The sequence below is a fragment of the Solenopsis invicta genome, chromosome 9 (genome assembly GCF_016802725.1).
Source record: "Solenopsis invicta isolate M01_SB chromosome 9, UNIL_Sinv_3.0, whole genome shotgun sequence".
NCBI lineage: Eukaryota > Metazoa > Arthropoda > Insecta > Hymenoptera > Formicidae > Solenopsis > Solenopsis invicta.
Window position 1 is genome coordinate 3,411,025 of NC_052672.1, and position 26,631 is coordinate 3,437,655.

At 29.7% G+C, this 26,631-nt stretch overlaps 3 protein-coding genes across 7 annotated transcripts in view; all 3 read left to right on the forward strand.

Moving 5' to 3' along the window:
• Nucleotides 1-6,202, forward strand: part of LOC105196183 (lactosylceramide 4-alpha-galactosyltransferase) — a 33,062-nt gene extending 26,860 nt beyond the window's left edge. Inside the window, exon 4 of one of the 3 annotated variants that reach the window (XM_039453425.1) lies at nucleotides 114-252. In XM_039453425.1, coding sequence (XP_039309359.1) covers nucleotides 114-126 — 13 coding nt within the window. In that variant the 3' untranslated portion in view covers nucleotides 127-252. Of the gene's footprint in view, nucleotides 1-113 lie in introns of all 3 variants that reach the window. The other 2 variants (XM_011161973.3, XM_039453424.1) reach the window with 2 other exon arrangements.
• Nucleotides 1-26,631, forward strand: part of LOC120356747 (TBC1 domain family member whacked-like) — a 512,462-nt gene that overhangs the window by 396,317 nt on the left and 89,514 nt on the right. The window lies entirely within an intron of this gene.
• Nucleotides 8,822-14,507, forward strand: LOC105196181. The gene is made up of 3 exons (XM_011161970.3): nucleotides 8,822-8,974; nucleotides 10,907-11,134; nucleotides 12,975-14,507. Exons 2-3 carry the CDS (start codon nucleotides 10,910-10,912, stop codon nucleotides 13,275-13,277), a joined length of 528 nt encoding a protein of 175 aa, XP_011160272.2. The 5' UTR covers nucleotides 8,822-8,974; nucleotides 10,907-10,909; the 3' UTR covers nucleotides 13,278-14,507.

Below are 26,631 nucleotides of genomic sequence, written 5' to 3' on the forward strand. Positions count from 1 at the left end.
ATTTTATTTATATTTACATATTTTATTAATTTTACATACAAAACAATGAATTAAAATATTACAGATACTTCAATGTCAAAAGCTAAAAACAATTTTTATATTTTATTTTGTAGGCGCGCGATATGACGACCGACCGTTGTCACGGCTTCACTGTATACCCACCATCAGTTTTCTATCCGATTCATTATAAGAAATGGAAGAAATATTTTGAGATCAAAGACAGTAACGCAACTTTGAAGATATTAAGTAAGGCAAAAGCGATTCACGTGTGGAACAAATTGAGCAAAGCTGAACAAGTGCGAGTGAACATCAATGTACCATACGCCGTTATTGCACGGAAGCATTGTCCTTACATTTTTAATAATTGCGGCAAAGTATTTTGAATCTACTCATAGTTAGGAGGATGCTTATTTGATCGACATGATATACGTGCGATATCCATAAAATAAATTTATTTGATGCAATTTGAAGAATTATGACATTTGTCAGATAAAATGCATTTAATGAGATAAAGGCTGATATAGAAAAACATTTCATTCACCGTACTCTTTTTCTGTAAGAGTACTAGAGAGAGTCAAAAAATAACCTAAAATATTTTTTATAAAATACATATCAATGAAAAGTGATGAAGCATTTTTATTAATTGTATTTTGTCTACGCTTCACTAGGGCTTTGATTCCGAGAGAAAAAAAATTTTTGGTTGACTGCACAGCCATGTATCGCTGTTTTCAACTCGTCCATAGAAATTTCTTTGCCACCCAGATGATAATAACTTGTTGCGAGATCGGATGAATAAGGGGAATGTGAAATACACTGGAAATGGAGATTCGAGATTTTGGCGATCATTTTGCAAGATGTGTGCGTATTGTCACGCTGTAATAGCACACCAGAACTGACCAAACCACCTTGTGCCAACTTACAAAACAATCGCGCAATGTTTCAAACTTTTAACACACTTTTAAGGTACTTTTTGACTCTCCCTTCTACATATTATATACAAATAATAATGTACATACAGAGAGAAATGTTTCTGTAGATTTAACAAATTTTCGTAAATTCCAAGAAATTTATGCATTGGACTAGTTTAACAAAATCAATGTTTGAAAGGTCCAATTGTTTTAGATAATAACTTTACCATAAATATTTTTTTGATATATTTATGTTTTTTTTTTTCAATTAGATATATTATTTTAGTAAAAATATTGAATTATTTCATATTATAATTATGTTACAAATATATTATATTATAATTTTGTTATATCGAACAATTTTATTATTTCAACAAAACTATATTATTTCATTTAACCCTCAGCTGACATACTATTGGATTCGATATTTTGCTACACATGGGTGTAACATCATCCGACTATTTTCAATTACGTATATCTCGGTACGTAATGCATGGAACATTTAAACAATTTTTTTTCAATCGATACGCCAGCAGATTAAGAAAAAAACTAAACAGATGCGAAAATTGAGAAGTTGAATATATTTGAAATTTTTAGAAGAGAGAAGGAGCGAACGATTTATAAATGCCAAGCACTTTTGTAAATAGCTCTGGTATACCATACCCAGTGTGTCAACTAAGGGTTAAATTATTGTTGCATTAAAAAAAATTTCTTCCAATCATTTTACTATTCATAATCCCAATGGCTACATTCTTTCGTCAATAGTTGCTATTAAGTTGCAATAATAACCATTTGTCCTCCCAATCGTACATTTTAAGCGTTGACGGTTACTATTGACAATCCAATCATTACAATTGGTGGTCCAATAGTAACTATTTGTTAATCAACAGTTATAATTGAGTGTCAATAGTTATCATTGGCTCCCAATCATGTTTTTTCATAAAAGCACTATAATAGTGTGCACACCACAAAAATGTGGAGTTGCGAGTTAGGTTTGAACCTGAACTCATAGAATTATAATCTATCACGCAGCTTGTTAGACTAATATATTATCCTTGATTCTAAATCTTATGGCTTTATATTCTGTGTGAACTTTCTTATGAGTTTATAGCAGTCCTACTCTCTAAAATCTTTGGAGTGGAATCCCACTCTAAAAGTGTGAAAATTCTGCCAGTCTTGATAAAGAGTGGTAGGATTTTCATACTTTTAGAGTAAAATTCCACTCTTTAGATAAAATTCCACTCCAAAAAATTTAGAGAGTACTATAGCCATTTAATAGTAGTGGGTTACATGATATTTCAGGATGATCGTGGAAAGGCTATTTAATGTAATCAAAGAAAATGTTATTTTATTACAACATTTTGTTTCAAGTAATCATGTATTTTCTGCCAAATAATATGGTTTAATGCAACAAAACTTAGAAATTTTTACTTAAAATAATGTTTTATTTAAAGTTATATTATTGTCTAAGAAATAAATGAGCCAAACAGAAATAGAAATACTAAAGAAATGTTTTTCTCTGTGTTTAATGTCTGATGGAGATCAATGCTATTTTAAACATTACAATGAAGTACCGCAGCTACTAAATATAATATAAATCGTTGCCTTGCGTGCGTGCGTGCGTGCGTGTGTGTGTGCGCGTGCGCTCGTGTGTGTGTGTGCGTGCGCGTGCGCGTGTGTGTGTGTGTGTGTGTTGCAATTGTAATTCGCATAATTTCGTATGTTTAAGTTACATTGATGATAAGATAATCTCGACATAAATCAGACATCGCTGCTTATCATGTTGATCGTTTGTACAGTATAAATAATAGATCCTTTTCTTTCCTTATGGAAACAGAAAAGTCTATTTTTACACTTAAAGTGGCGTGCCCTTCGTATTTTTCCTGTTTGAATAAGAGCAAAACAATTTTTGTTTATTTTTGCCTAACAAAATTTCCTAAAAAGCATTCAGCAAACATAGATATAACTGCTATATAATACATACGCAAATATAATGGATTTATACCTACGGATGTATGACAATTATATCTGCGATTTGCTTAGTATAACATTTTTTACACTCAAATTTGAAAAATCACCAAGATGGCTTTACCAAACAAATGTTCATAATGTTATGAACATATATTTACATAATTAGTTTTGCACACATTTGGGACTGATATCTGTTCTCAGATATCACAGATTATTCTAGTCTACTCGGTTTAACGATATACTATAAATTGTCGAATAAAAGTTTTTAACATGAAATCAATTACAAAATATAAAAAAAAGTTGTTGAATAATACGTTGTATTTTATGTACCATTGTTGTTAATATCTATTGTAATATAATAGAATATTCGGAGCATATCAAACAATATGTAAATAAAATGGATTTATTAGTACAAATTATTAAAGACAAGCAATTATTGTTAATATTATTACAATCAAATGGTTCAGCACGTGGCAGTTGAGACTAGTTTTTTTAAGAATTTGAAAGCATAAATTAAAATTACGTTTTCTAAGCCTAAAATTAATTTCTTAATATTCTTAAGAAAGTGGCTATGTTGCTATTGCGTCCTGAATTTTTTGATTGTATTGTATTACAAATACTAATGTATTGTATTGTATTATAAATATTATTGTATTGCTAATAATAATTTACTGTACATAAATAAGCAGATTATACCAAACTATCGCAATTCCCCTGAAATGTATCTTCTTGCAAATAATTGCAAATTGTAAACAATATATATTTAATGTATATTAAGGTAGTTAGACCCCAATTATGCGAGTCAATGACAGATTCAAACATATTTCCAAATTTAAATAAAATATATTGTTATGTAAAATCTAAAAATAAAAAAACAAAGCATTTTATACATTTATAACATTAAATCATAATGAAATAAGTTCATTTAGGAAAAAAAGAGAATCTTACGTATTACGTAATAAATAAGAGAAATTAGATCATGACAATGTCGCATTTTTATTAATACACAAGCATGGCTATCATACAGTGAAGATATTTATACAAAAGGCAAAAATGTCCGCACAACATGCGATATAGAAAGAATATATGTATATGTATATTAAAAGTAAAAAATTAACAAAAAAAAGAAAAGCGTAAAGCGGCTCTCGCAAAAAAATGACAAGAGTGGCATAATCTCACTCTTGATGAGAAACAAATTTTTTATTCACTCAAAATTTACCCAGTCAACACAGTTATGTATTTACTATATAACAGCTATATATAAGTTTCAGTATCATATTTTATATAATGTAAAAGTTGCAATGTTGTAATTATATTATAATTTCGCTCTATCTTAAAACTAATAATTATTGTAAATTTATATTATCTTATTATAATTAACTATTTTTTTTGTATAAAATGTCTATACATATAGTTCCAATGTTTAAATTCTATATATTAAAGCATCTTATTACATACTTGTTTTATAAATAATATGTAGCATTTGCACATTTACGTTATATAAAAAAAGCAATTAATACAAGTAGTTGTGATATAAATATTGAAATACAAAATATTTGTTATATAAAGTATTATTTCTAAATTATATAGCAGTTACAAATTGTGTTGACTAAGTAATATCATGCGATAGATATTTTCAATCTTGTTACATACGCTTCCTCACAAATTCACCTATTTGAGACTCGTTTTTCATTTTTGAATGTAGTTTCGATGTTATATGAAAATTCGTGTCACATCACGATAGTAATGGCTATTTTACAAATAAATACGGAAAAATCTACGATGTTTAAACGGTTGTATCTTAGGAACGCGGAACAGTAATTTAAGTTCATATTTTGCAAGTGTATGAATTAATGCCTAAATTATTTTAGACGAAAATTTAAAGACATTTTTTAATGTGTTTTGGAGTTTCTACCTTAATATACAGGGTTTCGCAAAAATGTGGAGACTCTTTAATATTTCAAAAAAATAATCATTACCGAAAAAATGCTTTATAAAAGGTATAGGGTTTTAAGTGATGCATTATGTAGCAATGTTAATGTGACCTTGAATAACATTATGTTCGCGTAAACTTTGAAATTTTTAAATGTAAATCTCAATTTTTTATTACATATTCTTGTAGCAAATTTCAAGTGTTTAAAAAAAAAATAAAAGTTTATTTTTATAAAGTATTTTCCGAGTTGGAACTAAACAGAAAAATGATCATAAAAGAATCGTAGTCGTAGTCATAAAAGTCCAACGCATAAACAATGGCAATTATTCGTCAATCATGTCAATACCATATCAATTGATGTTTGTCATCGTCGATATGATTGAAGAAATGTTAAAGTTGGCCGAACCCCGGTGATCTTGCGAGCTCTACTTAAAACTACTTAAAATGTCGATAATATCACCATTTTTAATTCTGCATTGTTATATGCTTCGTTTCTTGTATATTATCATCTTAGGACGTATGTACGTACAATATATTCTATTCTACGAGAGAACATAATTAGTCTCGTCTTGTCCGCGAAGATAATCACATCTTACTCGTGAGACAAATGCTTTTTTAACTTTTTTAAAAATAAAGTTTTTAAATCTCTAAAGATTTCATTTAACGATAGTTATATTGAAAGATTGATATCTAAGACTACTTAAAAAATAAAGATGATTCATTGAGAATATTTATTTTAAACATAGTGTGTCGGGCTAATGCTTATACAAGAAATAACGCAAGGAAAGATATTGCGTTATTCGGCGATCGCGCTAGCAAGAAACATATCCGTGTCTAATTGTAAGCATTATGGTGCAGCAAATCATTTGGTGATTCCGCGGTCGCGAAAAATTCAATTCTTCACTTCAATGGCGCCAATAGGACGAAAACGCGAATATCAATACACAAACACAAAGATATCAACACGCAATATTTATTGAACTCTCAATACATTAGGACTTTTCGATTCAGTTTGGTCCATTTTACTCACATGCGAGAGATTTATCATTAATTGTCAGACACCCTGTATATGTAGATTTCTTGTAATTTTATTTGCCATGAACCACAGCACGTCCATAATTATCTGTAGTAATTTTGATTGAAATATTTCTAAAATGTCAATGTTAAAATTTGCAATTGAGTTCCACAACTATATATGTCTATATGTCTATATTGGATTTATTATAATTTTGTAGAATAATACCTTATTGTTTAGTGATAACTTCGACTTACGGTTCAAGAGACCATACATTTTATTGAGTTTGTGTCCCAATTGTATTCTTTTGTTCCAAACTTGTGTTTTTAATGTTAATCTATTGTCAAATACATACCTAGGTACTTAGCTGTTTTAGATTCTGCTTGTTATTTATTTTTACTGGAGTAAAAATTTCTTTTTTAAATGTGAATGTTCCCAAGCAGAGAGTCATCACAATGTTAAAGTGACTGCAAAATAACCATTAAAAGTCACTTTTCGATCAATTACGATTCACTTTGATATTATTTTGATTTGTTCTGCTTGGATTACGTGTACTAGTTTCTGTTCGTTAACTCTAATTCTCCAGATTTTAAGCCAAGCTTGTTTATGCTTTCTTGATGATTTCTAAACGCTGTTTTTGGATTAATGTGTGAGACCATACTGTGTTTGTATCATCGGCAAATGTTAGCGTTATTGTCTGCTGTGTTATTGAAAGATCCAAGGTGTAAATAAAATATATTACTGAGCCAAAGCGCTTTCTTGCGGCCTTGAGATCTAATAGTACCGTGTATTCTTTTTGATACTTGACCAAGAAAAATCTACCATAAAATAACGATGACCTCAATATGATCTTAAAAACTTGAGTTTTGTCAAAAAATAATTGTACGATTATTTATCTAGACAATACAATTTTGTCTAAAACATTTTTTTATAATAATATATTTTCGAGATGTTTGGCCATTCCAAAATTTTGCCACGTACTATATAAAGAATTATATTTATTAGTATTGATATTATTACATTGAATATCAATTTAATAATGAATTATTAATATATCAAAACAAATATTATGAATAAAAGATTTGTTAGTGATCATTTCTGTCATTATTTATATAGTGGATCAAATTTATTGATTTATTACTTAAAATTGCACTGATCTGCTAACTTTTGTCCTGTGCATACATATTGTGTGCAAAAAATAATTATCAGTAATAAAATCATAATATTATAATAATGATGGTCAACTATAATCTAGCTTTCTTCGTAAGAAAAAGGATAGCCTTTATTTTTTTTTTTAAATTAATTTCGTAATCTGTATTTGTCACACCGGCTTCCATTTTAACGTATTACTACGGAAATCAGTCATAATTGTATCATAATTTCAGACGCTTTATTGAAAAAAGATATGCGAGTGATATTACCGACATATCGCGGAGCGTATGCAGTTGTGTATCACCAAGCGCCTGTATGAATAGGCAACCCGTCATGTCGACATGTATACCAACGCCTTTTACTTTACAGGAATTTTTACCGACACCGTTACCGTCACTGTAAAAATGTAACGACGTTCTCGTTACCGTTACAGATATAAAAAAGTAACAAAAACGGTAACGGCATTACAAATAACACATTATAATACTTTCCAACACTGCAAAAAATAGATTTCTGAATTGATTAACAATTTTAAATTATCGTGAAACAAAATTTAATATTAAAATTCTTTTCAGGAAAATTTTTTCGACAAATTGAACAATAATCGAATTATTTATTTTTATTACATTTGATTTTTATTGTGAGTCTTTATTTCACAGTTATTAGTAAAATAAAGATTAAAAATTAATTACTTTTTTATATAACAGAAAACATTAATCATTTATAGATATTTGTACAATCTATGTATGTGTAAGTTAAAATAATGTACAATATTCAAAATTATTAATTAAAAAACTTTAAAATTAATATACTCTTATCACTCATTTTGAAATATTACTTTAACTTTTATAAAATAAAATAAAAATGATTTATTTTATATAGATATGGATAAATTTTTTAATTTGCTAAGAAAATGATTAAATCATAGCTTTGGTTCTGGATGAATTTTACCGATAGAAGCTTATTGACTTAATTTGCAGATTGAGAATTCTTTCTTTAACTAACTATTGCTTTTTGTATTAGTGAAATTACGAAAATTTCTATTTCCATTTTAAAAATTCAGATGGAAATGTACGCAATTTTGTTTATATTTTTCATATATATTCAGATAAGTTTTACGATTTGCTAAAGTCCAAAATATCTGATAGATTTTGTTTTTTACTTTGCCAATGGAATGTCATTATTTAAATATCACATTATAGTTTTGATTCTTTTTATATAGTAAAATTACAATAAATTTATATAGGTATTTCCATTCTGGAAATTTAGATGGAAATCTATGAAATTTTGTATTTTTCATACGTTCAAATAAGTATTATAATTTGCCAAAAAACAATAGAACTTTTTCTCTTTTTCTCTCCATCAAGAAAAGAAAAAGAGCAAAGAGGAATCGTGTAAGAAATTTAACTAAAAAGAACAAGCCTTATTTGTTTTATGGATAGGAATAAAATGCGTTGCATTCTGTGCAATATTCATTGACCTTTTGTACAATTAACACATGCAATGGCAGCGTGGCGATAAACTGTGACATCGATGTTTAATGCTAACAGCAGCCATCGAAGCGATTCGTATAATTTCGTGATTGGCTCGCTCAAAACTCTAAACTGATATTACAACGACGAATCGTCATGAGAAAAAAAAAGTGGTAGAGAAGAAAAATAGAATAAGAGAATTACATAATAGTTGGCGGGAGGGGAGAGGTGTTATCTCAAATTGTTTTTTGTATGTATGTACGTACATTATAGATATACCATATATCGTGTAATGCGTCGTAGACTATTTGTCGACGTCATTCACGAATCAAAATTTCCGTTTCATCTACACTTGATTGTGTTAATCGAATTCAATTGGACACCGGATGGACGGAGGTTGCATGTCAATAAATCGCTATATAAGAAAACGACGCAGCGGCATTAGCTCATTAGTCAAGTACGGTTTTTCCACGGCAATTGTGGCTTTCCGGCTGTTCCTCCGCTGTATCGTGTTAATACTATTGTAAGTGAAGCTACGATCAATCTGCCGACTTAAAAAGTCGTTTTCTCATTAAATTGTAATTTAAAATATTGTATATTTTGTATGCAACTTGTACAGAAAAAAACATTCTTGAGAATATATTTTCAAAATGTTATTTTCAATATGTCATATTGAAATGAGGTTACATAGCGTTAAACAGATATAATTTGCTTACATAAGAAATTTTGTATAGTTTTAAGAAAAATATATTCACATCATTTAATAATAATTTTTATAATTTGAAAGAAAAAATATCGAATAAAAAATAAGAATATCTTCAGAAATTAGGACTTTTTAATACTATAATTGTTATCAAAACAATTATATTGTACTCTTTAGATGACAATTGTAATATTAAAAATGTAGTATCATAAATAAAATATAATATTTTACTGAAATTTCAGATTTATCAAATTCTTTAGACAAAATTAAACTTTATACGTAAAAGTAAGAGTATCATTGTTTTATGTTATATATTAGAATTTAACTTCTTGCTTATATACAGTGTTTTTCGTTACCTATATAAAATTATCTAGATAATCTAAATAAAAAAAACTCCATCTTTATGAATATTAAGGTTCAGAAGTTCATGTAAAATTTCTTGTTGCGCGTTGAGCACCACTATGTGCAAATTTTGTTTATAACGATTGTAAATTTTCATCTTACACGGTCTGTTGAACGTAACACATACGCACGCATCTTTGTATGTATGTACATAATTCGCATGCAGTGGTGCTCAGTGTGCCACATGGCATCTTGTACAAACTTTCAGCCTCAAATTATAATGTATATTATTTTTATTTTTAATTTAGATAAAAACATCTGTTTTAATTTATCTAACAAGAAAAAAATACAATACAGTAAAGTTACTGATTTCATTAAAGTTTTAATGTTATACTCAATGTTTGCCGTTATCTATATAAAATTATTCAGGCAATCATCTAGATAATGAAATAACTTTATCTTATGTTTATTTAGACTATTATAATGTATATTATCTTCATATTTATTTTAAATAAAAAAGTGTTATAATTTTTAAATTATTTAAGATAAAGTAAACAATAACGAGAATAAAATATTTTTAATCTCCAAGTTTTTTATTTATTGTTAAACAATTTATCGATTTTTTGGACAAGAGAAACGTGTTTCAGTTGAACGTTCTGTTTTCAGAACGCGGAGCTATCTGTTTGACGTTTTATTTGTTACGCAAGCAATTTTGTTGTAATCTAAGTTCTGTTATTAAAGTTAATGTTTTTTCTAAGAAATATGTCGTTCATATCGCAAATTCAAGTTTTCTTGCGCGAGCATTTTGCGTGCTTTTCTAACGAGTGCAAACAATAACAAAATAAATATTATATTTATTATTTTTTATAAATATATTAATTATTTTGTAATACATTTTATTTAATACTCAAAAAGATTTTTAATTTAAATTTACAATTATTCAAAGAAAGGAGATCATATACATCCTAAAGAAAATATAATTGAGTGCGGTTTAGATAAAATCTAGCATAAATTTTTGATTATTATAATATGTATGTTAGAATAATGTATTGTTTTTTATTATGTTAATGATAAAATGTAATTGTTTTATCAGTAATATGTTTTTGATAAAAACTAGCTTTTATGTGCTCTGAACAAAATTTTACTTTATTTTTGAATTTCCGGTGTATGTATTACAGGAAAACTCCGGAAAAATCTAGAAAAAGAAAATTTCTCTTTTCTCATTAACAGTAATGGATTTTTATTGAATTTTATTCAAACTCAGGGAAATTTTAGGAATTTACTTTTAAATTTAAATTTATTCTTTTTCTGTCAAACTTATTAACGTAAATTCACATTAATTAATTCTAAAAAAATCGTATATTTTGCGCACATATTATGTACTACATAAATCATTTCCTTTAAACATAGACAATGAAGATATTGTTGGTCACTGTTGCATTGCTCATAGCCATTGAGGCTGAAGCCCACCCGAGTTGGCAAACTTATCCTGACTTCCAAAATGGAAGAGGAAATAATCCTGGCCGCGGTACACCTTGGGCATATTCACAACAATACCCACAACATGCCGAAAACCAGAATAATGGATTCAGTTCCGATGTTGAATGGGTATGCCAAAACCCAAGGACAAGAGATATAGTATGAATTTATATTAATTATAATAATTTTAAAAACCTTAAATGCAATGTTTTTATAAAAAATTAATTTTCAAGTATATATATTGAAAAACTTCAAATAATTTATAGTTGCGTTTTTCAACTTTATTTAATTTGTGATATGTTAAATAAGAAGTCAAGTTTGTCACGGAAAATAATAATTTAAAACTTTTATTGTTTTGTTGCTATCAAAGTGATTTTATTACCATGATGATGGTTAAAATAAACTCAATTTAAGACTGGTATTCATAATCTGTGTTTAAGACAGTCTCTTTCAAGATCTTCTTACGTACTATCTATCTCAAGACACATGTTTCTATGATTAGTTTATGGCATCTTAGTATTTAAGATGTTCTTAAATATAAGAACAGAATATGAATACTGGTTTCAATAATGTTTATAATTTTCAAATTATTTTTCTTCGCGACTCACTTACATTTTTATTTATCTAAGCAATTTTTTATTTCTTTTCATCTTCTTCAAAATTTTTACGAAACATTTAAACAGTTTTTACAGCACATCAATTAAAAAATTCTAATCTACAATATTTTCCAAAACTTAGAAAAAATTTCAATCAGAAGAAATCAGAAATCAAAAAGATAGTCAATTTATTTAATTTACTAAACTTTAATTCACTAAATTGGTGAATAATTGATGCTTGAGACTGATTTTCAAAATATTTTAAAATAATAAGAAAACAAAAAATTGCAAATGCTTTATAAATATTAATAATTACTCTAATAGCACGTGCTTAGAATCCTGAATCCGTCCTAAATATCTTGGGAAACATAAATGGAACCATTTTAGGTCATTATACTAGGATGAAAATTTCAGAACTTTCTAAAGAACATTAAATAAGTATCTAAAGGAATCTTATTTACATCCACTGGACATAATCTGATGTCGCCTACACAGCACATTTTATTTAAAGAACGTCCCAAAGATATCTATATGATCTAGCCCTAGAATGTGCGGATGTTCGTTAAACATCTCATGGACATCCCTAATAGGTCTATGCCGTATGGGTCGTAAAATAGGGTATATGCCACTTTGGGGACATAGAAATGGTCAAGAGAAACAAAAAAGTCTTATACCATTTTGCGTTATTCACTATAATTATTAAATTATAAAATAAAACGTTTAAACCAATGTACGGTGACGTCGCGCTATAGTACGGCCTCGTCGCGTCCCGCTCGGTGACAGCGAGGGAAAAATGACGCTGTTTGAGTTAGCACGGCCGTCTGAATTCGCCACACTGCGCCTACACTGCAAAACTTTAGCTAATATAATAACACATTTAGATTTGCAAATATCGCAAAATGGTATAAAACTGTTTTGTTTCTTTTAATCACTTCAATGTCCTCAAAGCGGTTCGTACTCTACTTCTAGGACATCCTGTATATGTTTGATTTTTTTGACATATGTTGAACTGATCAGTGTTACAGATGTATTATTATAAAGCGTTTATAGTTCATTACTTAACTCCTATTCACGGAAGTCAAGCAACGTTATAGTAGTTCTTACTTGAAAAGGTGACCGCTTGGAAATTTTCAAAAATAATTTTTTTTGTTAAGACTTCCGAGAATAGAATGTCTATAGGAAACAATGAGGTGCTTATTTGCTGCTTATTTAGTCCACAGAATGTTTTCAGGAGATTTCAGAATTATAATAGGTACCCATGATAGTGGGAATTATGATACCTATTATAAATTAAAAGATAGATAGTCCCATTCAACAAACAAGACGTCTTTCGGACGTCCCTGTGCTAATAAGGCATAATATAATGTAAAATAGTTGTTTAAAAAACCTCTCATGTGTTATAGATGATTATTGCCTCCGATAACACGCGACATACGCCACAACAGTATCCCGGTAGAGGACCATGGTGGCAATGGCACAATGTTCCACCAGGGCACCAAATGGAGCATCACCATAATCACGGAAATCGTTGGACTCAACCAATTATTATTATCCAAGAAACTCCGGACTCGGATAAAAATCAAACACCGTCACCACTTCCAACAACACCAAATATTCCTAATAATAATGACAGACAAACAACAACGCAATCTCCAGTTTATCATGGTGGAGAAGGGTCTATCGATATTAGAGTCGGGGCAAACTAATAAATATAAATTCAATAATAATTAAACGAAATAAATCAAATTAAACGGGATGTAATCCCAATACAAGCCAACCACAAGCTTTTGCTATGTATAGCAAAATATGTATTTATTTGACGTATTACAAAACGTAGATGTTTCGCTCCTAAGTTAAAATCATTTACAGTACAAAATTGTTGTGAGTGTTACATGTTTAATGATTGCTCAGATTAATTAAAATGTTGCAAATGAGTATCGAGCTCCATACGTTAAATTATCCACATATACAAAGTGTCACAAAATATTTGTTTATGCTCTCGTGGATTACTAGAGCAAGTAAAACTGAGAAGAAAAGTCCTTTACCATTTTTCAAAATTCGTGATAGTTAGCGAGATAAAAATTAATATATTTGGCAAATGAGCACATTTCCCTTCCCACCGCCCGCAGGAACCGCCCGTCGATCGCCAAACCTTAGACGCGGCAGGCGGCGCAGTGAGGTAGATAAGACTAGAGTCCCTAGAAGTAGAAAGTCTGAACATCTGGCCCTAAAATGTCGGTGATGAATATGTTAGGGTATGTATGTGAGCTTTATGTGTGTGTATGTTTATCATTGTGTGCACTTAACGTGTGTATGCTGTTATCGCATTGGCTAAAGAGGATTAAACAGGGATCCGTATTGGTGCTGCCATTTTAGGTGCACAATCACGTGCATCCAATCACGTGAAACCCCGAGATGTCTAGACTCTCTATTTCTAGGGACTCTAGGTAAGACAGCCATTGCTGGTTCTCCCTTCTCAACGCGCCGCCTGCCGCGGCTGCCTATGGTTTAGCGACCAACAGGTTTCCGCGTGCGGTGGATAGGGAAAATATGTGCTCATTTGCGCAATATATCAATTTTTATCTCGGTAACTATTGCAAATTTTGAAAAGTGGTAAAAGACTTTTCTTCTCAGTTTTACTTGCTCTATCAACCCACGAGAGCATGAACAAATATTTTGTGACATCCTGTAGATTAATTTTGTACTATAGATGATCCCACTTAGAAAATGTCTACGCTTTACGACGTAATACGTCAAAATAATACATATCATGTTCTACACACAAAGATTGTCAGCTTGTTGTTGGCTTGTATTGGCATTATATCTTATTTAATTTGATTTATTTCGTTCAAGTTTAGTTCTTTGCGATTTTAAACAGATTAATTTGTAATTTTATATTAAATTGGTTTAATTAAATAGTAGAATTATTTAATTTATTACTTCGTATTTTTTAACTCCTCCATTATTTATATTAAGAAACACGGTAGACTCTCAGCGCAAACATGTAGCGCATGTATTGCGATTACGCTTTTTCTACAGTTTTGCCAGCTCCGTATATTGACAGAAAGTGATTGAATTTCATGCTAGATCCTTGTCATTTAATAAATTATATATGAGCACTTGGCGAAAAATAGATAATGTATATCGAGTGATACGTATAATATCGTGTGAATTGAGTGTATAACGCAAATTAAATTAGAAATTAATTTATGTATTGTTAATAATGTGTCATTGGAAAATATTTTAGCTCATTACATAAAAAATATATCTAAACATATTCGGATTAAAAAGAACAAAATGCAACATTAATATTAATCATAACATTTACTTATAGATAGATATTACAATTTTGCTTATTTTATTCTATTAATTCTTATATCACTGGGATATATGTACAATATAATCTAACTTCAATCTAACTTCAAAAGACGAGGGATTGACTTACTAGGAACGTTTGCAAACAAAAATTCAAGAAATCCTAAAATTTTGTGTCCATAGAGGAGTTTATTTGTAATACAAAACTATTTTTTGTTCGTGCCCAATTTCAGTTTTAGTAGGTAAAACACCTTTTTGAAAAAAATCAGCTTTTTTCTTTCCAAGCAAATATCGTCAAAACTATAAAAAATAGAAAAAATTTTCTGAATAAAAGTTGGATGGCTCGGAGAGTACTTTACAACAGTAAATTAAAAAATCTTTTTAAATTATTTTTATGATTTCTCCACTATTACACATTTGTTTTTATAAATTTTCAAATATTTTAATGACAGAATTAAAGTTTAATTTTATACAAATCCAACCATATACAGAGTGTTAGAAATCTAAAACTTATGCTCTCGTAGGTTGATAGAGTAAGTCATACTGAGAAGAAAAGTCCTTTACCATTTTTCATTATTCGCAATAGTTATCAAAATAAAAATTATAGTAAAATTCGTTAAATGAGCGCGTATTTTCCCTACCCCTCGCACGCGGGGAGATCGCTCGTCCGTCGAAAAACCATAGGCAGCCGCAGCAGGCGGCGCGGTGAGAAGGGAGAAGCAGCAATAGCTGTCTTGTCTTACCCATCTCACCGCGCCGCCTGCCGCGGTTACCTATGATTTGGCGACGGACGCCCTTGTGGAAAAACATAGTGATAGTGCCTTAAAATACTACTTAAAATACTACTTAAGCATTACTAGTGCGCAGTAGTATTTTGAGGCATTACCACTATATTACTGCATTGCGACATTGTAACATCATTACATTCCTGTAGTGCAGTAGTACCTAGTAGTATTTTTCTACAAGGGCAGGTGGTCTCCACGTGCGATGGGTAGAAAAACGCTCATTTGACGAACTTTACTAATTTTTATTTCGATAACTATTGCAAATAATAAAAAATGGTAAAGAATTTTTCTTCTAAATGTGACTTGCTCTATCAACCCATGAGAGCATAAGTTTACTCTTTATAATAAAGTGTCTTTACTTTTCATGCTTCTGCGTCTCCACGCTTTCGTCATCAATCGGACCACATTTGAGACAGCAATCGTCCCAATCCGATTCGCGGATGACTTACAGCCTTAGGAAATTTTCTATACTCCGTGCTCGCAGTACCCATTTGTTCCATATCCAATCTGATCCGGGTCTCGGTGTTTTATGATAATTAATCGGATCTCGGATTGGATTGATCAATGGTACTCAACGTAAGTATAGAAAATTTCCCTAGGCTAATCGGATTGACGATCTCTGTCTCAAAAGGGGTCCGATTGATGACGAAAGCGTGGAGACGCAGAAGCAGGAAAAGTAAGTCTCTTTATTTTTTTCAATTTACACAAAAAATCAAAGATAAAGTTAAAAAGAATGATTTGAATTTAGATTTATTGTAATTTGTATGAGTGAGCAAGTGCATGCAGTTAAAAGATAGGGCCCGCCGCCATTTTCGTTCCACATCGTTGAAGTGGATGCAACGACCTTCCTTCCCCTCCAACGCTCAGATCACGGACCTTGATCCCGATTGAGACGAAATCGTTGAGACGCAAAGCATGACGCTTGAAAAGTAAGTCTCTTTAGTCCGGGAATATCCCGAAATTTGTGTTTCAAGTTGAAAGACTGTAAAAAAGCTGTTGTTAAGACTTTCTTTTATTTAAAAAAAGATATAGGTATACTACAAAAAACAAATGCAAACATACACGTTCGCATGTCTTTTTATGGTGTGACAGATTTCCTAACCTCACAAGTGTCAATCTTTAACGCCTTATAACTTTTTACCTGCTTAAGAATGTCGATTTTATATTCATATTCATGTTCTATGTACTGAAATACACAATATTATCAAGTTTGAACTAAATCAATGAAAAACTTTATCTCAATGCTTAACTCTGCATAGCGCAGACGTTCGTAACACAGCCAAAGCGTTAGGGTTATCCAACTTAGGTTAGGCGCTGTAATCAGTATTAACGAATCGCCCCGGTGCTCACTATTACGAATAGCCCCAACATCAACTGTGCGCATTATTGCGTTGATCGACAAAAATAGACATCACACAGCAAAAAGTAAGCACGAAATGTTTCAAATACATTCAACTGGACACGATACATTCAAAGTTTTCAAAAAAATCTTATTATCTTATTTAAATTTCGAAGAAATGCTGACTATCAGAAATTACTTCGACTGTCGCAAAACACATTTTTCACTACTACGACATTAATATGACGCCGTTACCAACAAAATTTTATTAGCAACATCGTTACATTAGGACGTGTTTACAGTGTTTAAAGTAAATTTTTAATATGTACCCATAAAAAGATATTTCCAATTATCGAATTATCCCGTCTAACGATTTGCCCCGGTCTCCCCTACTATAGATTTTCAGTATTGAAATGAATTTCGGAACGTAGCCTTGGTAATCCTTGGAAAGGTCATGTTTGTGCAAATTTTATGCGAAATTGTAATTTGATGATGTAGTTTATAATTAAGTTCTTTTCTTTTAATAGCTAATATCTGAAAAAACTATAAAGAAAATTCTTACGGGAGTTCTATTTTGAAAGAAATTGAAAAAGGAAATCGTAAGATAATACTATTAAAAAAGTATTTATATTACACAGAGGAAGAACGGCAGTTATGAAATATATCTGGTGTGGTGGAATATTGATATGTCGTATAATTTGCGTTGAATTCTAAGAGCGTTAAAATTACTTCGTTTAGACATTTTAGGATGGTTACTGGTCATTAGTCTTAGCTGTATTTTTATAAAAGCTAAATTTTAGTTTTGCAGGTAGCAGAAATTTTTACAAATGTATCTGTATCCTCTCTACATAATTTTGAGAAGTACAAAGAACTTTATAACGCGAGACATACGTTTTGTGCTATGAAAATCACGTCTTATACGAAATAAGGAGCACAAAAAGTTAGCACTCTCTGAATACTATTTTTGTAATATAAAAGAAAATAATATGTAATTTGTTCTGTTTTACACAATATGGAAGACTGAATAATCACTTTTTTTTTACTATAATCAAAAATAATATGCAATTTATTCTATTTTAAACAATAGGTTAAAACTGAATAAATACACTTTTTCTAATCGTGTTATACGAGGGCCAGCAGCACAATTTTTAGTTCACATTATAAGAATACCGCGTTATACGGGGTCCAATTGTATATCACATATTAATTTTTTAACTGTGGCCTAATTTGAAGGCCTTGAATATGAATTTCAAATAATATTGAATTTAATGTGTATCATAATGTATGAATTCAGCAAATAAAAGGTCGGTATTCATAATCAATTCTTATATGTAAGATCGTCTCAAGTACTGTTTTAAGATGTCATCAACCAATCAAAGAGCCATATTTGTTTTATTATTTATAAACTATAAATAATATAGTTTTCAATAAAAATAGAATTTAAAAGACTGTATTTAACAGAATTGTTTAAAAGATATTAAATTATAAATAGGCCTTATTCAACTTACAATTACTCTTGTTAGACTTACAACTTATTCTTGTTAAATATCTTATATAAAGAATTCTAGAAAAGATGTAAATTTTCAGTACTTTGAAAATCAGTACTTTGAAAAAAATTTCCAATTCGTATAAAAAATTTGAGAAACTTTCTGAAAAATTATAAAACTATATAGAAATTTGTTACAAAATGTTAAATATAAAAATTTCGAAAAAGTATATGAAAAATTATAAGATTTTTCACTAGGATAATGGTATACTTTTAATAATTATTTCAAAATAATTATTTAATTGACCAATTGACCAATATTAATATTAAATTTCTGTAATTTGTATGATATTTGCAAAATGTGTAAAAATCAAACAATATCTCACATATCAAGAAATTAATCATGTATTAGTGTTTTGGTATAAAATCATTAGCACCTCCCCTTTTCTCTGCCCACATATTTACATAAAATTTGGTTACATCAGAGAGTCGAGAAAAATCCGCAGCTCACGCCTAACGGATGACGCAACGGATCCTGTGACTTTCGCTTACCGCGGTCTGATGATCCCTCTGCAATTCGGACGCAAAGCTCTTTAGCGGGAAGAAGTAATAGTTGTACATTGGTTTAACCGGTAGCTGCGGATGACCGGCTTGAGGCGGTGTGTTGCCATTGCCCGCAGCATTGAGAATCTGCGTTAACGACTCCAGGTTGATTGCTGACCCTTTTTCCAAGGCCTTTTTGTATAACGCGGCCAGTTCCGCTCGCGTGAATGCCAGTGGCTCCGGTTGTTTCACCTTCGAGTAACTGACCGTGGCGGCGGGATCGCGTACCTGGAAAATTTTGCGAGCATCAGTCGCTTACTTGACTGAATAAAATTGAAAAGAAAATTGGAACTGAATAAATCAAAGTGAAAATAATCTTTTACAACTTTAATTGCAAATTTCTCAAAATTGTGACATAATAGAGCAATTTGGACAGGAGATTCGTATTCAGCACGCAAAAAACTGTAGGAACCGACTAGTCTCGTTCTGGTGTATGAAAAAAGTCTTTTTTTTTTTGTCAAAGTGTTAACGTTTCCAAATTTTTAAAGAATAATAAAGGACGAAATAGGCATATACATGATTATAGTAGGATGTTGTCACTGAAATAATATTTCTGGTGATTTTACGTACAATTATTGAGTTTTTCGAACCGTATGCCGTTACTTTCGGTTTCAAACACAGCTCTTAGATTGAATCAGAATAAGTAATATAATAAAATTAAATTGATTGGTCAATGTTATATTATTAACACAAACATAGCACCTTTTAAGATCTCCCTATCCCTGAAAAAATAAAAAATCTGTTGCGAAAAATATTACCTTGGCCAGGGTTTAAACCTGCCAACATTTCATGCAAGTGTCCTAGCCAATTCGACCACCAAGGCACATATAATAATATTTTTCATAACAACAATGATATTCACAGAAGTCTTAAGACCGACGTGTATATTATTATTAGCTTAGACTCTAGGCTAATACTAGATATTATACTATAAGAATAATTCAATAATCTTGAATCGTCAATAATTAGATTTCGAAACAGTTGTTTTTTATGTATCACATTCTGTATATATTATATGTATTATGTATTAGTTTGTAAAACTTGCACATTCTTTATTTGATATTTATTATAAATTTTCTAGCACACAATACATTTTACTTATAATTGGTAAGGCATTTTTTCAAAAGTCTATGCAATGATTAATTTTTCATCCATTTAAAAAAATTACGCCATTAAAAATATTTTATTATATTCAAATTAGTACATAAATCTGTAACAATTTTATTCAAATTTGATTTACTTTTGAATTGAAAAGATTCGATTCGATTTGGTAGAGGAGAAAAGGGTAATATTGACACCCATTTTTATTTTATTGAATAACTTTGTTTATAATTAATATTTTCTATTGGAACTTGAACGATTACATTCGTCAGAGTGTTGTTTGAGATTCTAGACTCAAAGTAATGAAATATTTATTATTTGGGACGTGATTTATAAAAATCTAATGCACTACATAATCGGTGGAAGAAAAAAATGTAATATGGTATCTATAAAAACAATTTAAAAAAATTAGTTTAAAAGGAACACAGTACCTTGTTACAAAATTATATATTTTTAATTTTCCATTGTTTAGAATTTTTCTGATTTAGAATTTTCCTACGTTCAGAAACTTTAGAAATACCATTAGAAATTTCATTAAAAATATCATTTTATCCCTGTTTAACATTAAACAATAAGCATAAATTGATGTCTCTAATGTTTCTAAACACCGCTTTTTAGAATGACAATTGATTTATCGAAGAAATATTTTGATATAAAAATTTTGCTTAAAAAACCATATTAATAAAATTTCATGTTATTGTTTTAACTTTGTATAACTCGAAATGTATACGGCCGAATAAAAAGTTAAATAACAAAAAAACATTCGAGTGTATGTACTTTCATGTGATAATACACTCAAGTTTAAGAATAATGAGAAAGTGTATGTAATTAAAGATTAAAAAAGTGTACCTTGAAAAAGTTTTGAAGTGCTCAAAAGTAAAAATGCCTTATAACAATTGTCAGTCATTATGTATTGGCATATTAGCATCACTAAAAAACGACTACTAAACGAATAACTCCATAAACAATTGTTGGAATACATCACCAAATAACGGAAATAATAGGGGTAGCCATATTGTCGACAATAGCCATCCCTGATAAAAAAAAAACCGAAAGAAAACGATAGAAAGTGTAAGAAATCTGATTCAAAACAATAGAATTCTATTGTCTTTTTAATCAGGGATATTACTCTCTTTTCCTCTATAAAAATTCAAAATTTGATTCGATTTGATTTTGAATGTTTTAAATTATTAACGATTCAATTTGGTTCGAAAACGTTTAATTTGCACATTTTTTAAATTGAGAAAAGATATTAATCCTTAACCCTTAAACACACCGATCCTGTGAAATACGGAAACACATTTTTGGGTCTGGGAGACTTTTTCAATTTTGAGAAACTATAATTTTGATTACAATCAATATTTTTCTACGATTTTTTTTTTAAAACAAAAGTTCAAAATCTCGGGAGTGTGACTGCATAATCGGCATTGCCGACAAATAATTTATTGTGAAGTTATAAAAGCAAAACCATTAAGCAAAAATGAGAAATTGGTCAAAAATCTACTTTTCCTTCAAAAAATCATATCTTTGCAACAACAAACGTTTAAGGACTTTCAAATACGGCGTTTTAAAGCTAGAGAGTCACACTTTCAAAATAAAATTTGGCAAAGTCATTTCTTTTAAAAAGTATAATTATGTAACATGGAGAATATGAGGTATTTTTGGGCATTTAAAAATCCACTTTTTAAAAAAATATCATATCTTTGCAACAAAAAACTTTAAAGAACTTTACAATACGGCGTTTTAAAGCTAAAGATTCATACTTTAAAAAAAATTATATTATTGTCATTTCTATTAAAAAATGTACTTATGTAACAAGGCGAATATGAAGAATTTTTGATTAAATCGTGTCTAAAATTGAAAATTGATGTGTTTCATGATATACTTCGGAAAAACTCTTTTCTACAACATTTTATAGTATTCCAACTTTAGACAGAGTGTATGCGAGTAACATCTGCAAATCGACTTGTTCGAATGTATTTTGTCCAATTTTTTTATGTAAAATACTTACAAAAAAAGTTTCACTTACACACTATATGGGTCGCATTGACCCTAACAAAACTTTGCTGCCGTGCCGTTCGAATTCTAGTTGACCAAAAAAGTTGATCAACTATATCAATTGAAAGAGATTTCAAACTTTTTTTACGTCTTGGTCCGAACCTCCTATCTCATTCCGTCTTCACATAGCAAGCGTTTAAAACTTCATATGGGGTCTTTCAGACCCACTTACGTGTTTAAGGGTTAAACACGCTAGGGAGTCTGGAAGATATTTCGAACACACAATGATAATAACATAATTTTTTTTGAAAATATGAGTCTTTAGCTTTAAAATGTCGTATTGTAAAGTCCTTACAAGATTTTTGTTGCAAAGATAATTTTCATAAAAAAAAGTGGATTTTTAGATATTCAAAAATACTTCATATTCTCTTTGTTACATAATTATACTTTTTAAAAAGAATGGCAATGCCATAATTTTTTCTTTGAAAAAGTCTTAAAAGTATTTTGTTGCAAAGATGTGATTTTTTTAAAGGAAAACTGGATTTTTGAACAATTTTTTATTTTTACTTAATGGTTTTTCATTATAATTTTACAATAAATCATTTTTCGGTAATACCGATTGTGCAGTCACATTTTTGAGATTCTAAATTTTTATTTAAAAAAAAATTGTTAAAATATATTGATTGGAATCAAAGTTATAGCTTCTCAAAGTTGAAAAATTCTCCCAGACTGAATCAGTGTGTTTAAGGGTTAAAATTGAAGAAATTAATATTTTGAAAAATTGAAATGAATAAAAGGAGATTAAAAAACAATTATCACCGATGTTTTGAGATTACTAAATATCAACAATTATGAAAAAAAGATTGGAATATAAGAAATTGGAAAAATTAAAATAAATAATAAGGAATAGAAAAATAGCAACTTTAATGAACAATAAAATTAACAATAAAATTAAGAAATTAATATTTTAAAAGATTAAAATTAATAAAAAGAGATAAAAAAAACAATTCTCAAACATTATCAAGATTTCAGATTATCAAGATCAACGATTAAGCTAATAAAAAAAAATAAAAATTGAAGGAATCTACTTTTGAAAAATTAAAATAAATACGAAAGGATAAAAAAAACAGCAAAGATCCTAATTTCTAGATTATCAAAAATCAATAATGAAAGTGAAGAAGATATAAAAACTGGAGAAATTGGCACTTTGTGAAATAAAATGAATAAAAAGGAGTAAAAAACAGTAAAGAATTGTTGAATTTTGAACATACCAAAAATTAACAATTAAGTACAAAAAAAGAAGTTTGGAAAAATTAACAATTTGAAAAAATAAAATGAATGGAAAGGGATAGAGGTCATCAGGTAAATCGGATCTTTTTGTAGTTTTTGCTTTTTAAAGGCGCAAATAAAGTCTGATCATTAAACTGAAGGTTGGAAAGATAATTCAATTGTCTTCATCTTTGCTCCACACTATTTTGGGTGCTTTCCAACAAGAGTGCCACAGTGTGACACAGTAGGCTTGTTTTTTATTCCTGCACTAGACTGCACTAGAACGTTTCATCTTGCTTTCACTAACTTTCAAATATATATCTATTTTATTTCAAGTACACACTAGAGTCCTATATAAAGAGAGAAGCGACATCAAACCCCCACCACAACCTTCAGTATCCAATTGAGTCCTCCACCGCCATTTTGGGACCGCTTTAACGTCATCAAACACCATTCGTATCATTCTGCAAACAGCTGTGGTCACAATATGGCTGCTCGCTTAATCAATCAAGTATCAATCATTTTACCAATCAGAGCTTCGGACATCAATGTCGCTTCTCTCTTTATATAGGACTCTAGTACACACTAATTCAGGAAGTTCAGGGGGTCAATCATGTAATTTCACGTGGAACTTTTCACGTTTCACTTTTCACTTTTCATTTTTCATTTTTCACTCATAGAGAGTTCACGTGAATCTTTTCACGCACAGCGATTATGTATGAATAATGCGCGGAAGTTTAGTTTGCGTTCCGAAATTCACCATTAGAGGCTCTGTCATTGCAACTATCAAGCGATCGTGAAAAATGTTTCTACCTGCTTTTACAATATAACTTTTACTGTAAAAATTTTATTATATAAAAAAAAATTGTAAAAAAATATTCATAAATAAATAGCAATATTTCTTAGTTATATTGCATAAACTTAATTTACAAATATAATATATATTACATTTATTTTTAATGATCCATATATTGTAACAACTATTTTATTATGTAGTAATCTAATACTCAAAATTACATTGTAATTTAATTCAAGCATTGTTTTTCAAAATTAATTTTAATTAGTTTTTTATGTGTGCAAATTTTAAAGTAAATTAATTTCATTAGTCATTAAATTTAACTTTGTTTAATTAAAAAATATTGAATAATTTAGAATACGGACCTTGATCAAAACTGAATTCACGGCTCACACATGTATTTTCCAAATTTATAAGTTATAAACACTTACATGATTGATTAATATTCTATTTCACAAGGCGCACCTTTCTTATATCATTATGTATCAAAACGCGTTTAAAGTATATTTTTATCTAAATTTGCATTTGATGAAACCTCATTCTATATAATTATCAAAATATCAATTTGTCAAATATAAATATCAAACCTAATTACATCACAAAAGCATTATTTTTATTTATGTATGTATTACTTTATCCTATCAACGCAATGCAATACCAAAAAGGTTAACCTCTTCAATAATACCTCTTCAAACTGTTACCACACTGTTACCACACTTTCATTCTTATTTCAAAGGCTGCGTTCCGATATACACTGCAAGTACTGAAAATCTATAGTTCATGTTACGTATACTATAGATTTTCAGTACTGGCAGTGAATTTCGGAACGCAGCCAAAATACATACAATTTATTAATTCCCTAAATTTTCACCTTTTCGCCATCACGGCTGGGGGTCGATCATGAAACTTTTTCCCTAAGGCGGAAACGTGAAAAGTGAAAAATTTCTCCATTAACTTCAATGGTAAAGATTTTCACTTTTCACGTTTCCGCCCTAGGGAAAAAGTTTCATGATCGACCCCCTGATGGCGAAAAAGTTCACGTGAAAAAGTTCATATTTCCGCTCATGAGTGAGTTACATGATTCCGTGGAATCGTACACCCAAGGACTTTGATTCTGTCCATGGGGAAATTTTCCAAACTGAGAAGTCACCACTTTCTACATACTCGCAGTTCATGATTAATGAAACGACTAGAGCTTATTGGTCGTTACGTTAATCATGAAGTGTAAGTATGTAGAAAGATAGCGACTTCTCAGTTTGGAAAATTTCCCCATGGACAGAATCAAAGTCCTTGGGTGTACCTCATGGGGACAATCATGAAACTTTTTCCTGGCGGAAACGTGAAAAGTGAAAATCTTTACCATTGAAGTTAATGGAGAAATTTTTCACTTTTCACGTTTCCGCCTTAGGGAAAAAGTTTCATGATCGACCCCAAGGACTTTGATTCTGTCCATGGGGAAATTTTCCAAACTGAGAAGTCGCTATCTTTCTACATATTTACAGTTTATGATTAACGTAACGGCCAATAAGCTCTAGTTGTTTCATTAATCATGAACTGCGAGTATGTAGAAAGTGATGACTTCTCAGTTTGAAAAATTTCCCCATGGACAGAATCAAAGTCCTTGGGTGTACATACATGATCGTGGGTGTTTACGATAACTAATCGGATCTCGGATTGGATTGAACAATGGTACTCAACGTAAGTATAGAAAATTTCCCTAGGCTAATCGGATTGACGATCTCTGTCTCAAATGTGATCCGATTGATGACGAAGCGTGGAGACGCAGAAGCATGCTTGAAAAGTAAGTCTCTTTATTTTTTTAAATAATCACACAAAAAATCAAAGATAAAGTTAAAAAGAATGATTTGAATTTAGATTTATTGTAATATTTTTTGTCTAAACACTAAATTTCGTTTAAATTTCTATTTGTAAAAATTAATTAATCTATCCTAAAGTTTGTGGTTATATCGGAAACAAATCAAAATTAATAAAACAATTATTAATTGTTAGGTACAAATTAAAGCATATAATATTTTAAGCACATCATATAAAATTCCTGTTTATTATAAACTTAGTAAAAATAACTTTGAAATCATTCAACTACATTACACATTATTCAATATTAATTTATATGTTAAAAATCAATAATGTTTCTAAAAATGTTCTTTTTATTCTTTTCCAGATCGTAAATAAACTTCAATTTCATGAATAAATAAAAATTACTGGAAAATGTATTTATATGAAGAGAGCATTATTGAACAATATCAATTTGTGCTAACTTAAAATTTATAAAATCTACTTTTCTTTATTAGTTGTTTATTAGAGAGTAATAATATAAAACTGGAATATACGCATCATATATGCATAC

Bases quoted from the DNA above. Each gene is read 5' to 3' on its own strand.
- LOC105196181 (XM_011161970.3), top strand. From the start codon at position 10,910: ATGAAGATATTGTTGGTCACTGTTGCATTGCTCATAGCCATTGAGGCT. The intron at 11,135-12,974 runs GTATGAATTTAT...CATGTGTTATAG, and splicing joins ACCCAAGGACAAGAGATATA to ATGATTATTGCCTCCGATAA.